We start from the raw sequence: 16,761 nt of genomic DNA, 5'->3' as shown, positions 1-16,761 counted from the left end.
ATAGCCATGATGTCAGAGGATATCATACAGGCCTGCATCAGTTACCTGGAGATTTATCTTGACTAATTACTAGTTGTCATACTTAAATATATTCACTTGCAAAGAAGTGGGAGTTTGTGGCTTTTTGTCTCCTTTAGCTTCCCATTATAAAAGTACAGATCCATGTCCCTGCACCATTAGTCTCATTCGGACAGAGACGTTCTAAGAACTGTGTTCTGAGAACTAAAGCGTTCTAAGAACTGTCCTTCGCCAGAGAACCGTGTCACTTTGCATTCGGACTTGAGTCGGAGACCCGATCGCTACCGATCTGACGCAACCATCTGCGACAGTGACGTGTTATTTTAGCGCCACTCAGCAACAAAACAAACCGCAAAGAGGAAAACACCACAAAGGAGCAAAAATGGAGAGCGACAAGGCCATCGTGTTCTTTGTGTGCTTTCGAACCCCCTCTGGATTTCCTCGGCTGAAAAAACGGCCAGCAGGGCTCTGACTTCGTCGTCCGTCCACTTATCAGCTGCGTTCTCCATGCTTCCGTAAACAGTGGTTTTTAAAAATGGCGGGGTCTGACGATGCGGAAATTAAGTAGCGGCGCTCAGCGCGAGGGCGTAGCTATCACCTACGTCAGCCTGCTTCGTCAGATGCGTTCCTACAGAACTAAGGAAAGACCTGGAAGTTGAGTAGGCGCTGAAATGGTTATAGGAACTCAGGGGCATGGTCCCTAAGTTCCGATCTGTCCGAATGCGCCAAAGAACTGAAAAGGTTACAGGAACGTCAAATGGTTCCTACAGTGGGAAAGAGGCTATTGATAATATGTAGACCAAAAACACTCGCATCAGTATGCATCACCATGGCGACCAAAAGGTTTGCATCATTTTTTTTGTGTGTAAATCACAGTTTTGGTAAAGATAAATTATTTTAGTTCAATAGAAGATAATTCTATATTTACAGATATTAATAATTCTGCCATCATGGTATGTTGCTTTGACCGGACTGCGATCAATGTGAGAAAATGCAACGTGTTGATTTCACACAATCACTTCCATTGTTACTTGTTCGCAGAAAAAAACTAGTTTGTTAAAACTAAACCAATTTAAACAATGGCACATGTTAAGTTTGTCTAACAAATCATTTCTGTCAATGTTGATTAGCTTTGTGCATTATTTACCATGTTTACATGGACACCAGCATTTGGATGAAAAAGGGTAATTAGAACAAAACATGTAAACACAACAATCTGAAGCTTCAGATCCCGCTTGGATCAGTGTTTTGTTCTGAATGAGGCAGGGAGATATCTGTTACATCAGCTGTAACATGATCCCGCACTGTATGTTACAACCAAAAATAACCTGTTTGGTGCAAGAGATTTTAAAAGAACATGAAATTATTATTGGTGAGAAACTTTTGCCGTGGATTGGCTGCCACATCAGTCTGCCCCAGCAGGCCATTTGTTGCTACACATGTAGCTTGCCAGCACGTATGGATATGGAGTGAATATAAGATGGAATAATGCTTTAAATAATGTTTCAAAAAGTGCTAAATAAATCAAAACCACTGTCGTCGTTATTATGATTAGATAACGGTGCCTCAGTAGATGTGTTTGTATTCCGTTAATTGGCTCGCAGATGTTGTTCTAGTGACAGTGTCTAGGAGAAACCAGACCTAGAAGAACCTCCTTTGTCTGCCCACTGAAGTATCTAAGTAGCTTAAGAGAAGTGGACAAGACTACAGCAGTCTGTTCGAGATCCGTTCCCCCTATCGCCCCGCTCCCTTTGTATGTAAATGGAAGTGCACTTTCGCTGTGCTCGACCCCAAAATCAACATAGAAAGCAAGAAGGCCTTTCGCATTGAAATTGTTTCTATCTTAAAGAGAATTTTTTTTATGTTTACATTTTCTGACACTTTTTCGTCTTAAGATAACAAATACTGTTATTCAAATAAAAAAATGGTTAAACAGACTTTAATTGAAAATGTTTCAGATGTTCAAACTGTTGTTTTATTTACTAAACATGTCATAGCCTTCCAACTAATCAGATTTTACTTCATCTTTTGCAGCATACATGCAATTAAAGTTTTACTTTTAAGAGAACTGCATTCAACTGTGAATTAAATTAATTTCTTTTTTTTTCAAGTTTGGATGAATTATATAATTTGTATGTACAAATATTTGTTTAAACTTAAAGAAATTCATACAAGAATGAATATTTTTATGGTACCTAATGTCCAAAAGAAGCTTGAAACTCTTTGTTAGATTTAACTGGAAAATGATTTCAGGTTTTCTAAACGTGCTTTTTTTTTTTTTTTTTTTACACAGATGTTAATCACGTCTGATCTTTTAAAGGGAGTATCATTGGCTTTATCTACCTTTTCCTACTGTATGAGACAAGTTCTCTCATATTTTCAGAACTGTGTGACTGTAGTATGACTGTGTGTTGACAGACACACAAACTTGCCTCTGCCAGGGTTGGGCCCAAACCAAACCTGAGTGTCAGCTGTGGTCTCAGTTCTCAATGGCTTTAACAGAGCCGGGAGTCTGAGTCACAGAGTTCAGATTAACACTGTCCCTTTAAGAGCTGTCTCTCATCCTGGCCTGTCTGCCTGCATGTCTGCGTTTTCAGTAACATTCTCCCTTTCTACGCTGCAACTGGAGCGTTGCTTTTTAAGAAACTGAATACACAATTTTCCAAGTGGGGGAAAAAAAGACACAACATACCCTTTAATTTGTTTATATTCTTGTTGTTTTAGAGGGCCTCTTACAGCGTTTCTTCTGACCCCAAGTCGTAGGGAAAACAAGGATTTTGGTTCTGACTGGAGTCAAGTATTGAGAGCTTGATGAGACTGAAATAAAGAAGAGCCCGGTGTGTTAAAGATTAGTGTGTGGCAAAATCCAGAAAAGGACCTCTGGGAGTTTCATGTATTTTTACTGAAAGTCATCGTGAGGACAGCATGGTTACTGGCAAAATTTGGGTAACCGTGTGTGTGTGTGTGTGTGTGTGTGTGTGTGTGTGTGTGTGTGTGTGTGTGTGTGTGTGTGTGTGTGTGTGTGTGTGTGTGTGTGTGTGTGTGTGTGTGTGTGTGTGTGTGTGTGTGTGTGTGTGTGTGTGTGTGTGTGTGTGCTTCCTGGAGAGGGGATTATAATAAGAGTTGCATAAACACAGAATTAGAAGCGGGCAGTATATGCAGAGCTTACATGGTCCCACAGTGAACAACAGCTTTCTTTGTTAGCTGATCCTTATGTGCAGGGGCTGCATTATAAAGGTGACTGTTTGATAAAACTCTTCTCAACTCTGAGTTATTAAACAGATTTGAAAGCTTCCAAATCCACCATGATGATCCATTGCCAATCCGCTCGCCTTCAGCTGATACGTGGTTTTATTTTCCACAATACTGGGAAAATTAAATAAACTTTCTTGCTTTTAATTAATGATAAAATCAGTGTGATTATAGGTTGTTTTCGAGTTTCCTGCCAACCAACCAAAACTCAGAATTTTAGGCAATGCCTAAGCTAACCTTTGTTAGGAAGGTGAAGGCTGGAAGTGGAATAAAAAGGAGGATTAGGTTCTTTTGAGGGTGTTTCAAAGACAAAGTGCTTGTTTGTGAATGAAGCGCAGGGTCGCTTTTGTCTGTACAACGTATTCCTGACTGCTCTCTAGACGAGACGTATCTTTAGTGAATGAATTTCCCTGAAAGGCGCTATCAAGGCCTCAGTGCAGCACATATGTGTGTGTGTATGTGATTTTGTGCAAAAGCACATGGTTGCAGAGAGAGGGTGTCACTGGCAGAACTGAGCGGAAAAAACAGAGGAAGGCTTGTTGGGAGCGGCAGCTGGTGTTTCAGCCTTTGGGTTTCTGTGATCAGATTCTTTGCGAATTCCTGCCTGTTGCATCCGTACCAATGTGGAGAACGGCTTGTTTAATCTGATTTCATTTCTAAAAGCTTATGGGTTTATTGAGAGACTTTCAAATGCATCAGTGCATCCAATCAGAGGGTGAATTAATTCATGCTGTTACCATGATACCAAATAACTGTCACCTAGTGAAGTTAAATGTCAGATTTTATTCCAGGATGTGTAAAAGAATATTTGTCCTTAAAATTAAATGAATACTAATTTAGCTAATCAGTGATACATGACATAATATATTATTAATTTAACAAAAGTAAATTCAAGCACTTAAAGTGGAACTATTATGTGCATTTCAGGCTAATTTATTTTTATTTCTGAGACCAGAAGGGCTGGGATTGATCGAGTTATTGTCACAAATGGCTTTATTTACTTCAGACCGACCCTCTCCGTAGGCTGTCAGATCAGCCTGCGGGCAAAACGAGTGGATTGAGACTCTTCCGCATTAAGCCCCGCCTCCCGCCACTGCACTACATCGGAAGCGCACACCGCAACTGCTTTCGCCGTCATTGTAACATCTCATAAACAGAAGGATTAGGCTAATATGAACTCAATAAAAAACAACAAAATACAATGTCAACACACATCATACAGCCCTACATGTTGGAACCTGAATCAGACCCTGAAAACGAAGTGGAAAACAGCAACCCACAGCAACAAATGCAGCAGGATGTCTCTCTTTGGTAAACTCACCAGCCATCGTTGGAAATAACTTTATCCGACATTTTCCACCCGCCTGATGTATTTTTACCTGCCCTTGTTAACCAGTAGAAGGTAAACAATCACTGAACCTTATCCCCCGGGACGTCACAAGGATTTCCAAGTAGAAAAAACTCTCTAAAACGACCCAGTCTTCTTTACAATGTCGCCTCAACTCTCTGAGGTTTGCAGCACTTATTCCTGCTCGCTGTCTTAAGGTCCCATCTCAGTATTTCAGTCAGTTCAAGCTGCGTTCTGGACTCTGGGTGGACCATTTCAACACCTGCATTCTTTTTCAGCTATCATGTGGTGGATTTGTTGCAGTGTTTGGCATCATTTTCCTGCTGCATCAGGCAGGTTTAGGACAATCTTTACTTTTCTCAGATTGGTCTCTAAAACAATATGCGCCTACCTTTTTTTTTTTTTCCTCTCTCCTTTTTAAAAAAAATAAATTCCTTAATGAAAACGTATTTCTTTGCTGCTATTAGATGTGATTACATGATTTTTAGACCTGGTAACAATCAGATGGTTGTTTCTGAAAATGTGAAATCTTAAAAATGTGTGTATTTTCTTCATAATTTTTCTTTTTTGTAGAAATGTTTAAATACCTAGCTCACCAAAAGGCAAACTAGACGAAATCTAGATCCGTTAAATCCCATTGAAAAGATTAAATTTTGAAGTCAGCCAGCATCTTAACCCACACCAAACACTGCAGCAGTGTGCATTCCTGCGTTGCACCATTCAGTCTTTTTTTTATTCGCCATTTCCTACACACTGAAACATTTGAGTTGATACTTGTCATGTTAGAAACTTGTCACATTTATTCTCATTTCTCATAAACATTGAATTAGATGTTGAACTAACCTGCATTCCTCTTTGCAGGCTGACATGCTCACCATGTGCAGGCCTGTGTCCTAAACTGTGTGTGGGAAATAAGACAATCGACTCCATAACTTCCGCACAGGCTTTAAGAGGGTGCACTGTTCTTCAAGGCAACATGATCATCAAGATTCAAGGAGGGAGTAAGTAATATTACACATCCACCCCTTCCTTCCTGGTGCGCCCCCCTCCCCCCCCCCCGGGTTTGCTCTAATTGTAATTGTCTCTGGCTGTGTGTATGTCTCGGGTTACAGATAATATAGCAGCTGAGTTGGAGGCTAGCCTGGGACAGCTTGAGGTGATCACAGGTTACCTTGCTGTGCGCAGAGCCTACGCCTTGGTCTCCCTCTCCTTCCTAAGAAAGCTACGTATGATAAAGGGGGAACATCTTGAGGGAGAGTAAGTCCTTCTCCATACTCTGTTCTTTGTTTTAGTTTCTTCAACTGTGATTGGTATTAATCTGCGTTCCATCTGTCTCCGTTAGCACCTATGCTTTCTATGCATTGGACAACCGCAACCTGCGTGAGCTGTGGGATTGGTCCAAGCATAACCTGACTATCCTGCGCGGCCGTACGTTCTTCCTCCACAACTCCAAACTTTGTTTGTCTGAAATCAGAAAGATGGAGGAGGTAACGGGAACCAAAGAGCGAAACCAGAAGGGGGACATCGCTCGCAACAACGGCGACCAAGCTTCCTGTAAGATCACCACATTGTCACTTTTTGTGTTTATTTTAGTTCCTTTGTGTGCTTGTAGTACAGTTTTGAGTACCTTGCTGTTAATGATGATATTACAATAAATGGACAGTTACAGTTAAAGAAAACTGAAGAAGTCAGGAGGATTTACTTGAACTTTACAGGCCAGAATCTACATCTCTTCTTTGCATTACACATCTCTTGAAAGCCTGCTCGTGCCTTCTGTGACCTATGGTGTATGAGCAGCTGCTAAGTCTTTCATAGCACACTAAGATAGCCATTAAATTGGTGTTAGTTAATTCTGTGCAATGGTGATGTCATCATCAAGTCCAGGAAATAAAGTCCAAGCAGCTCGGTGTCTTCAGACTTTTTACGAGCTAAAAGAAGTATACAATAAAAACCTTAGTAAAAAGGTCAATTTTTTGTTGTTTATTTTTTAAATGCAGAACCTTTCAGGAGTCTTAACATGCTCAGTTCAGACTGTATATAATTCTAAGCTTTTCATTGGCTAAACACAAACTGCTTTCTTTTTTTTACATTAAAGAACTCAATTTGTGTCCCTCTCAAGAAAGCAATAAAATCTTTTATCTTTTTAATAGAAAGTCACAGGCTGATTCGTCTTTCTTGTCTTTTAGGTGAGACAAAGCTGCTGAAATTCACCTCAATCAAGACTTCGCCAAACTTGATTATGCTGAGATGGGAGCCATTTTGGCCATTAGACTTTAGAGACTTGTTGGGATTCATGGTTCTCTACAAGGAGGCGTGAGTAAAAATATTTTCTCCACCATAACCTTGCGTTGTTAAGCTAAATAAGCTCTGTTGATACATCTTTTTTTTTTTCTCGACCTGCTGCAGACCGTTTAAAAATGTGACAGAGTTTGACGGGCAAGATGCCTGTGGCTCTAACAGTTGGATGATTGCGGATGTGGAGCCACCACCTCGCTCCTCGGATACTAAGAAGGCGGAAGATCCAAGGCACCTGATCAAACAGTTGAAACCATGGACACAGTACGCCATTATGGTCATAACCCAGCTGTCATCATCTGATGACAACCAGGTTCACGGAGCCAAGACCGAGATCATTTATGTCCGCACCAATGCTTCCAGTAAGTTTAACTTGTTTATATAGATTTTCATGCGTTTATTAAGACTTTGAGCATCCGACCATCATAAGGCTCCATGAAATGTTTCTTACAGAACACACGCTTAACAAATTTACTGTATGTGTCCCAGCCCTTAGAGATCCTTAACAGGATTTTTTGCCTGGTAAAACTCTGCATTGCTTCCATGCAGGAAAGCTCAGTAGGAGGCTTCATGTCCTTAAACCTTTTAGCAAAAAGATTAGCAAAAGAAATTGTGATAAAAACCAAAAAAGAGCTTTTCTGTCTGCATCTCCTCAGTGTTTGTCTGATGTGTCATCCAATTTATAACAAAGACTTCAGCGTATTTTGTTTTTGAGAAGACTAAATGACTTTTGTATGTTTGTGTACCTTTACCCCCGCCCCTCAGAGCCTTCTGTGCCTCTGGACCCCATCTCGTCCTCCAACTCATCCTCTCAGATCATCCTGAAATGGAAGCCTCCCACCAATCCCAACGGCAATATTACCCACTACCGGGTCATCTGTCGTAAGCAACCAGAGGACAGCGACCTCTACAAGTTTGATTACTGCCTACAAGGTTTTTATTCCCCATTTAGCCAATGGAGTATTCACTTATCAGCTGCTCCCTTTAGTCATTTGCTCAACCTTCCCTCATTGCGGTCTGTCTTGTCCAGGCATGAAGCTGCCATCTCGTATCCCGACACACCTCGACAGTGAAGATGAGCAGAAATGGAACCACACAGATGAGCCCACATCAGGCGGAAAGTGTTGTGCCTGCCCCAAGACAGACAGTCAGCTGAAGAAGGAGCAGGAGGAGATAGAGTACCGCAAGACCTTTGAGAACTACCTCCACAATGAAGTCTTTGAGAGCAGGTACACGGTTCATGGCCAAAATGTCTCAACTTCACTTTCAAAGCGGGGAAATGTCAGTTTATTCTTGTAGCTGCGACTTGTTTATGACTGTAATTGTTCCTGGATATTCTCAGAATGAGAATTTCCAGGAACCTGAATGAAGAATGAGAAATCAGCTACTTTCCAGCACTTCATCACAACTTTCTATGCCTGTTTTTAAAAGGCTTGTGGCCTTTAAAAACTCAGTACAACGGGCATTACAGCACTGGAGCATCTTGCTTTGTTCATTTCTGTTGCGATTGCTGTGCCCCTCATTCCAGTCAAGCTAGATCACTCCTCTTTTGTCCCAGACAGCACAGTGTGTGTCTTAAAGTTGCTCCATGCCAACTCTGTCTCCTCTATCTGGATCTGTGTGTATGTGTGTGTAGTTTTCCTAAACCCTTGTTTTCTGACTGGGTACTGCTGGGGTGAGTGGGGTGGGCTCTAAAGGTGGGAGGTGCTGAGTGTCTGGACTCCAGTGTCCCGTCCTTTTCCCCTGACACACACACAAACATCCAGAGTGTCTCTGCTGCCCTAGGGGAGTGATTACTTTGCCCATTATCATTCATGCCAATCAGGGGTGCAGTCATGCAGACTGCATTTGGAGACACACAAACTCCCAGTCTCTCACACACACACACACACACACACACACACACACACACACACACACACACACCTCAGCTGAACCCATGTTTCTGAACCAGCCAAGGTCTTGGTACAGGCAGAACTTCTCATGCTGTTTTCGCGTGGCATAAAAAGGAAGATGCAGGTAGTTCCCTCTGTAAGCATCAGCTCTGGTTTAACTCCGTCCGGCCCAGTGCAGCAGAGACGAGGCATCACTGCAGGAATCTAATGACACTTATTAATGTCACTTTTGGAGAGTAGCAAAGATTTTTCTCTTTGTTTTGACCTCATGGTCTTCTGGTTGACTGATAGTCTAGCTATCTGAGTGTAAAATGGAATCTGCTCATTGGCACCATCCAGTGGAAGGGGCTGCTGGTTCCTCCGGCAGGGCAGTAGATGTTACTTCTAGATAAATGTCATGAAGTTAGACTTGTTGCTGTAAAGGTTAGTGTGAGCACAGGTCTTCTCTGTCTGTCTCTGCAACAGCTGCTTCATCTGTCATCTGCAAGAGTTCAATACACATTAAATGTTTTCTTTTTTTCTGTGGATCTCTGCTTTGTTCATTTCATGTTTGATAAGCAAACATGAAACAGACAACCCTCTAAGCCTGCTTATCATTTACCCCAGTTCCTTCTTTACTTGTTCTGTTCTTCTAGATCATCCCGTCGACGCCGCTCAGTGGGGGTTGCCAACTCCACCCAATCCTCTCTGCCTCTCACCACGATCCCCAGTTTGCAGTTTAGCTCCACCACTGCCTCGCCTAAAGGCAAAGAGGAAAACCAAGAGGAATCCAAGGTCTCACCTAATTTTAATGCTTGTGTTTACTTCAAGATGTTGGGAAGAAAAACAAAACCGCGTTAAGAAATTAATTTGATATGACTCATCGTAGCTGTATTACAGACACCGTTGACGCAACTCGGTCTCTTTTTGTTTCTCTCCAGGTGGAGCTAAAGGTGTTCTCGAAGAAATCAACAGTCATCTCCAACTTACAACACTTCACAAGTTATAAGATAGAGATAATGGCTTGCAACGATCTGACGGACCTCAAATGCTGCAGCATGGCTACATATGTTAGTGCTCGAACTATGCCAGAGGGTGAGAACAAAAGCACCATCGATTTAAAGTGTCTTTTGCATGTTTCATGCACACAAACCAAATTCTTTCAGCCTTTAGTGGGGGGTAAATAGATATTGAGGGTGTGCAGTTGTCATTTGTACACAAAACATTTTTTTTCTCTGAAAGTTTTCCTCTTTGTATGCTGACTGCAGAAAAAGCAGACAACATCCCAGAACCTGTTACCCATGAAATTGTGACAGCTGAGCCTCCCTATGTGTTGATTAAGTGGAATGCACCGGTCTCCCCCAATGGCCTCATCATCCTTTATGAAGTTTTCTACAAGAAGGTTGGAGACGCAGAGGTCAGTACCAACAACTATCAAACATTCAAAGGGCGAGGATACAGGGAGGAAAGGGGAAGTGAGGTGGGCAAGATGGGGGCAGAAATGATCTTGAATTCAATGATTCTTGAGACTCAGTCTTAATTCAATGTTATGTTCTGCTCAGGAGATAACACAGACGCAGAGGAAAAGCTTAAGTCGAGGGGGGAAAAGGCAGAAATCTGGTATAATCTGGGGACAAAAGGTAGACAGGAAAGGAAATGTTTACTGTTTACAGTGTCTCCTCCTCAAGTAGGGAAAGCAAGAAAGGAAATATTTGTTTAGGATCTCCCATTGCTACCTCTGCATGCACTCATGTCTCCGGCTGCGTGTGTTTGCATATTAAAATTTCATCGTATTTGGGAATAAAAGTTCTTGTCTGTGGCAGAGTGTGCTAACTGCTCTTGCTGTTTACGTGCTGTAAATGAGTGTGTTCACCGTTCATTGCTATTCATTGCTGCATTGCCTGACCTTACGAGCCAGCAGCTGCTCTGTTACCATAGTAACAGAGGCAGGAAGGAAGACTAGAGTGCAGTGGAAGGGATGGAGTCGCATCTCAGGCGACGTCTCTTTTTACACTGCACAGAGAACATCCGCTGCATGTACCCAACAGCCCAGGGATACCAGTCTAGATTTATTTAAAACAACAGTCAAAGCATGTAGGATGTTTGAAATGCTTGTTTGGTTTGTAGCATGTTGGTAGCTCAAAAGTTAAATACTTTTTAACAGCTGTTTTTGAGCCTACAAAAAGTCTGGTTATTAAAAAGGACTTTGCAAATCTTATATTTACATACAGTACACAGAAAACCAGTAGAAAATGTGTTTTATTGTGTAAAGTGCTGTAAATCGCTGCAATGTGTTGATGGAAGTGTGCAGAAAAACATCCCAGCATCCCCCAGCATGACACCCTAATGCATGCCAGTGGCATCATATTTTATTTACTTTGTTTTCCATCATTTTTCTACTCCTGCACACTATTGCTGATACTACATTGTTTTAATTATAAGTGAGCTTGATAAATGACAGAGGTTCATAGGGTTGCTCTCTGGATGCATAAGGTTAGAGTCGGAGCTTATGACATTCTAGTTCCTTTAAAAGAAAGTTGCTGGGACTAAAACTCCTGGCTATTTTGGGTGGAAACAACTTTTTATATGTAAGCTGGACAAACAATATAATCTGTCTGCATTTAACAAGACAGTTTTTCTGACCCTTTAAGTGATTGATCTGGGGGAAAAAAGTTGGTTTTCCACACTTCATTATTACATCTGTAAGTGTTTTACTAGTTTGCTTTTATGGCACTTTCTTTACTTATAAAAGATCCCACTTAGGTTGCAGAACTCTATTTAGAAAAACTCTTTTGGGGTAAATTAACCTTTGAGGTAACCTCTGTTCTCCTACACTCTTACACACACACCTGCTTAGGCATGACTAATGTTGCTAAACTGTATTTCATTTTGTTTTTGTTCAGTATCACACGGCTTGTGTTTCACGGCCAGCCTACCTCAAGCTAAATGGCACCAAACTCCCACTTGTGCAGCCTGGAAACTACAGTGTGAAGGTCCGAGCTACGTCTTTGGCAGGAAATGGCTCTTTTACAGCAACAACTTACTTCTTCATGCCAAATCGTAAGACACAAGGCTGCCCAACATTTACAGTTGTTTGTTTTCTTTCTGAAACTAATTTATCTGGCTGTTACTTCATAAATGTTATTTCATTTTTGGAAAATGTAAAGTGACATTTCTTTTAAAACTGCCAGCTTTGCATATAAGATGTCAAGTTTTATGTGCTTGTCACATGGGGGGGGGTGGAACTCGACAAACAGCAGTGACAACGCATCACGTTCCCAGATCACTTGTCTCCAAGAAATTCCATTGGTTATGATGTTGGAGGGAATTCTGGCTTTTTTCCCTGCAGTATGTGACAGATGAGGCGTATAAAATGACGAGTCGGGAGATTTTGCTCAAATGGACAAATCTTGCTGTTAACTCTAGTTTACAAACAAAAAAAAAAAACCAACCCCAGATTGATCCTATTTTAAAAGCAATGAAACATCCTGGTGAATATCATCATTTCAGTTCAGATTTTAACATTGATCTAGAAAAATTCACGTTTTGCTTGATAAGTCAGTGAAACCCTGGCTGATTGGTTGTCGAGTCATGCAACAGCGCTAAAAGTTGAACATTTCCCAACTTTCTTGTGTCACGTCGCAAGACGACGTCGAGGTGAACGGGTGAAATTTCACATGCAGGAATGTCACCTGTTGCTAGGCGGGAGGAGGGCAGCGATTTTCGCCGCATCACAGGAATCCCCCCGTGTGTCGAGCCCATTATTCTGTTTTGCTTCCTGTTGGTATTTTTAAATGTTAAAAACCTCATCATAACACATTTTTTGTTTGATGCAGCTAATCCAGGTTTAGCTTGGATTGTAAGCGCTCCTGTCATCTGCTTGATTCTTCTACTGATTGTGGGAGGTGGAGTGTTTATCGTCGTCAAGAAGAGGTAAACTCTTAAAGAGTGTGTAATATGACACGATCCTATAGCAATGCTTGAAGAATACTTCAGTTTTTAGCGACGGGATAAAACAATAGAGGACATATTGGAGAAAATTTGCATCTTCATAAATTTTGCCGTGTCTTACATTCTTTGTGTGGATGTGTCGCAGGCAAACAGAAGGCCCGTTAGGGGATCTCATCACTTCACCTAACCCTGAGTACTTCAGTGCCAACGACAGTGAGGAGAATATCGTAACATCCTTCCAGATTTGCTTCCTCTGTGCTTGTTTCTGTGAAATCATCGCCTTGTCTCGGTCATTCTTGCAGTATACGTTCCTGATGAGTGGGAGGTGCCACGGGAGAAGATCATGCTGCTCAGAGAGCTGGGTCAGGGCTCCTTCGGCATGGTGTACGAAGGGATCGCCAAAGACATTGTGAAAGGAGAAGCAGAGACCCGCGTAGCCGTCAAGACTGTTAATGAATCGGCCAGCCTGCGAGAAAGGATCGAGTTCCTCAACGAAGCTTCGGTCATGAAAGCCTTCAGCTGTCACCATGTGGTACGAATCACTTAGTTAAACCCCGTCCTCGTTGTGCACTTCAGCTCTGACTGACAGGACTGTATGAGCACTCGTTGGATACAGAATATTACAGCAAAAACCAGCTTGAACATGTTTCACTCACAGACTCATGACTGGCTCGTTGTGTTGAAACCACCATATTGACTCACAGTTTGACTCCAAAACAAATGTTCACACTCGGATTGCATCTTTGCCTGCCATTAATATTTCATTACACAACCTACGAGGCACCAATTAAACCGCCATGTGTTTCGCCGTCCGCTGTAAAAATCCTGTTGGGATCTACAAGGTCTCTTTATTATTTACGGCGTGATGAGGAGAGAATTGACGTGTAGCAATGATTTATTAACGTGGCAGTTTCACTATCTGGTAAACAGTTAGACTCTCACACCGGCCCTTTTTAAATGTTAAACATAATTTATATTTAATATGTTTCAAAAGAGTCATTGTTTTGCAAGCATGATGCTCGGTATCATCAGCCCGACTCTTTTTGTCTTTTCTATGTGTGTATCTGCAGGAATGAGTCTTTAGAAACACATACTAATGTAATTTGAACCTTTTTGTTGACTAAACCAGCCATAAAGAAAAGATTTTCATGTTATTTTTCACAGGTCCGTTTGTTGGGTGTCGTGTCCAAAGGTCAACCCACGCTGGTGGTGATGGAGCTAATGACTCACGGCGACCTGAAGAGCTACCTGCGGAGCCTGAGACCAGACTCTGAGGTACACATTTCCTCACTGTTATTTTACTTTCAGTAAAACTTGAGGTCGAACATCAAATTGAAATGCACCGACTACAACCCCTTTGGCTTGAAATTGGCCTGAGTAAAAGCAAGAATTATTTTCAAAGGCTGTTGACGAACTTCATCGTTTCGTTTTGGTTCGTGTGGTTTGTAGAACAACCCGTCAGGCCGTTCACCGCCCACTCTGAAGGACATGCTCCAGATGGCAGCAGAAATTGCAGACGGCATGGCTTACCTCAACGCCAAGAAGTTTGTCCACAGAGACTTGGCAGCCAGAAACTGCATGGTGGCAGAGGATTTCACCGTCAAGATAGGAGGTGCAGATGCATGCCTTTTCTTTTATCAGCTCCTTGCTTGTCAGGGAGTGTAGCTTTTGATGCTAGAAGTGTCTCATTCGTCATGTCTTTCTTCAGATTTTGGTATGACGCGAGACATTTACGAGACAGACTACTACCGTAAAGGAGGGAAAGGCTTGCTTCCTGTAAGGTGGATGGCTCCAGAGTCCCTGAAGGACGGGGTCTTCACGGCCCACTCAGACTGCTGGTAAGCGGCACCTCAGCAGCTAATGTGTAGCGTTTCCAAATCCTGAGGCATACAGGTAGCATTTAACAACATCTGCTTGTATTTCTGTGTGTGTGTGTGTGTGTGTGTGTGTGTGTGTTTGTGCAGGTCTTTTGGCGTTGTGCTATGGGAGATTAGCACATTAGCAGAGCAGCCTTACCAGGGTTTATCCAATGAGCAAGTCCTGAAGTTTGTTATGGATGGAGGATACCTGGACCGACCAGAGAACTGCCCTGAGAGGATGTAAGTGTTACAAAAAAAAAAAAAAAACTCACTTTCGAAGTCGAATGTTAACTTTATTTAACTGACGCCATGTTTACCACATCTACACAGACCAAAACTTACTTCCGTCCACACCTTCCGTTTTATACCTTCAGAATAAAATAAGACTTCTACTCCTTTCACAATAACACATATATAACAATGAAAGATGTACTAACCAAAACAGTTACTGTATTTTAAACTTATCAGTGAGTGCATACTAGACTGTTTTATTTTTTATTCTAAGGAATGTCCCTGAGTGATCAGCCGTTGATAGTCTGATTGATGTTTACCTAACATAACATACATTTTAAAGCTTTTCTCAGCGTCTACCAAAGATACACCTTCAGTAAGTTTCTTCTCTTTCTCCTTTCCAAGGCACAACCTCATGCAGATGTGCTGGCAGTACAATCCCAAGATGCGTCCGACGTTCCACGAGATCATCGAGATACTGCGGGACGACCTGCACCCTTCTTTCCAGGAGTTCTCCTTCTTCTACAGCGAGGAGAACAAAATTCCAGAGACAGAGGAGTTTGACCTGGACCTGGACAACATGGAAAGCATTCCCCTGGACCCATCTTCTTACTCCCAGAGAGAGGAGAGTTTAGGCAGGGACAGCGGGCCCTCGGTGGCCCTGAGGGGGAACTACGAGGAGCACGTCCCCTACACACACATGAACGGTGGCAAAAAAAACGGAAGAATCTTATCGTTGCCCAGATCCAGCCCTTCCTAACATTTCCTGATTCCTGAAATGACTTCTTTAACCTTTCCCTTCCCCCCCTTTCTTCCAATCCATTCTCCTGTTATCCTTCATGTTCCTCTGTTTTCTATTGATTTCCTTCTTCCTCTTCTTCTTGGAGGAGCCCTTAAAAATGAAAAGATAAAGACGCAGATCTCAGGACTTTTTATTTTCTTCCTCACGGCTGCCGAGCACAGGCAAGCACGGGATGCAAACACTTTTTAACTTGCTCCATGACACATCAGACTTAATGTTACCAGTATCTTTCAACATGTTTCCAGGACTTCTTGTGACAGAAACAGTGAGAAAAAAAAAAAAAAACATAGAAAATTAGAAAAAAAACCCAAAAAACTGTGAACACAACAAACAGTACAACCAAGAAGGCTGCTCGTGCTCAACCTTCCCCAAGTCTCCCACCGATCTGCATTTCCACATTTCTGTGCTCCTTCTCTTTGCTCTCCAAATGAAATCTTTTTACTCAGATCGTGGCCTTTTTATACGTGGCCTATAAACAAAGAGAAGTGTCTGTCAGTGCTTACACTCAGTTCCTTTTGTACGATGACTTAATCAGTGGAATGACTTGCAAAAACTTGATCCTAGAACAAACATTTATTCCTAGAGGAATGTTTTTCTTTTCGGTTTTATTCTTTTTGGCTCTGCAGAATTCCAAACAACACACAGATTTCATCTGGTGTTTGGTGAATAGTTTTAATTTATTTGCTTTATACTTTTATTTCTTTTTTGCTTCATTTTATTTCTGTCCTCACTATGTTGTTGAAGGATATTTAAACAGTTAATAATTGGATAAAAAAAAGATCCTCAGATTGACCAATAGCTGCTGCTTTGATATACTTTATTAGGTGTGTATATATATATATATATATATATATATATATATATATATATATATATATATATATATATATATATATATATATATATATATATATAGTATGTATAAAATATTGGTCTTTGACCAATGTTTTATATATAATATACTGTATGACATTGATGTTTTATGTAAATAGTTCATATTTGTAATATTTCATCAGAGGCTTCACTAGTGTTTTGTTTTTTTAGGTTTTCTGTTCTTTTTCTTTTTTTGTTTCTATCTTTTAGCCCCAGAAATCACATTAATCTACCATCAGTGCTCTCCGTGTCTTAGGC

At 41.4% G+C, this 16,761-nt stretch overlaps 1 protein-coding gene across 1 annotated transcript in view; it reads left to right on the top strand.

Annotated features, from left to right (window-relative positions):
- insrb (insulin receptor b) overlaps positions 1–16,429 on the top strand; it is a gene marked incomplete at its 5' end in the record, with an annotated part of 50,770 nt that extends 34,341 nt beyond the window's left edge. The window contains 19 exons of the mRNA XM_079245639.1: positions 5,480–5,619; positions 5,731–5,875; positions 5,961–6,172; positions 6,805–6,931; positions 7,025–7,275; positions 7,679–7,846; positions 7,944–8,142; positions 9,444–9,582; positions 9,729–9,882; positions 10,056–10,204; positions 11,691–11,847; positions 12,624–12,720; positions 12,884–12,951; positions 13,041–13,270; positions 13,903–14,013; positions 14,188–14,350; positions 14,447–14,576; positions 14,703–14,837; positions 15,234–16,429. Coding sequence (XP_079101765.1) covers positions 5,480–5,619; positions 5,731–5,875; positions 5,961–6,172; positions 6,805–6,931; positions 7,025–7,275; positions 7,679–7,846; positions 7,944–8,142; positions 9,444–9,582; positions 9,729–9,882; positions 10,056–10,204; positions 11,691–11,847; positions 12,624–12,720; positions 12,884–12,951; positions 13,041–13,270; positions 13,903–14,013; positions 14,188–14,350; positions 14,447–14,576; positions 14,703–14,837; positions 15,234–15,588 — 3,130 coding nt within the window. The 3' untranslated portion in view covers positions 15,589–16,429. The remainder of the gene's footprint in view (positions 1–5,479; positions 5,620–5,730; positions 5,876–5,960; positions 6,173–6,804; positions 6,932–7,024; positions 7,276–7,678; positions 7,847–7,943; positions 8,143–9,443; positions 9,583–9,728; positions 9,883–10,055; positions 10,205–11,690; positions 11,848–12,623; positions 12,721–12,883; positions 12,952–13,040; positions 13,271–13,902; positions 14,014–14,187; positions 14,351–14,446; positions 14,577–14,702; positions 14,838–15,233) is intronic.
- Between the last annotated feature and the right edge of the window lie 332 nt (positions 16,430–16,761).

This window comes from Telmatherina bonti, assembly GCF_933228915.1.
Source record: "Telmatherina bonti genome assembly, chromosome: 8".
NCBI classification, from domain to species: Eukaryota; Metazoa; Chordata; class Actinopteri; order Atheriniformes; family Telmatherinidae; genus Telmatherina; species Telmatherina bonti.
The sequence above is the reverse complement of the archived record's forward strand: the minus strand, read 5'-3'. Positions and strand labels throughout refer to the sequence as shown.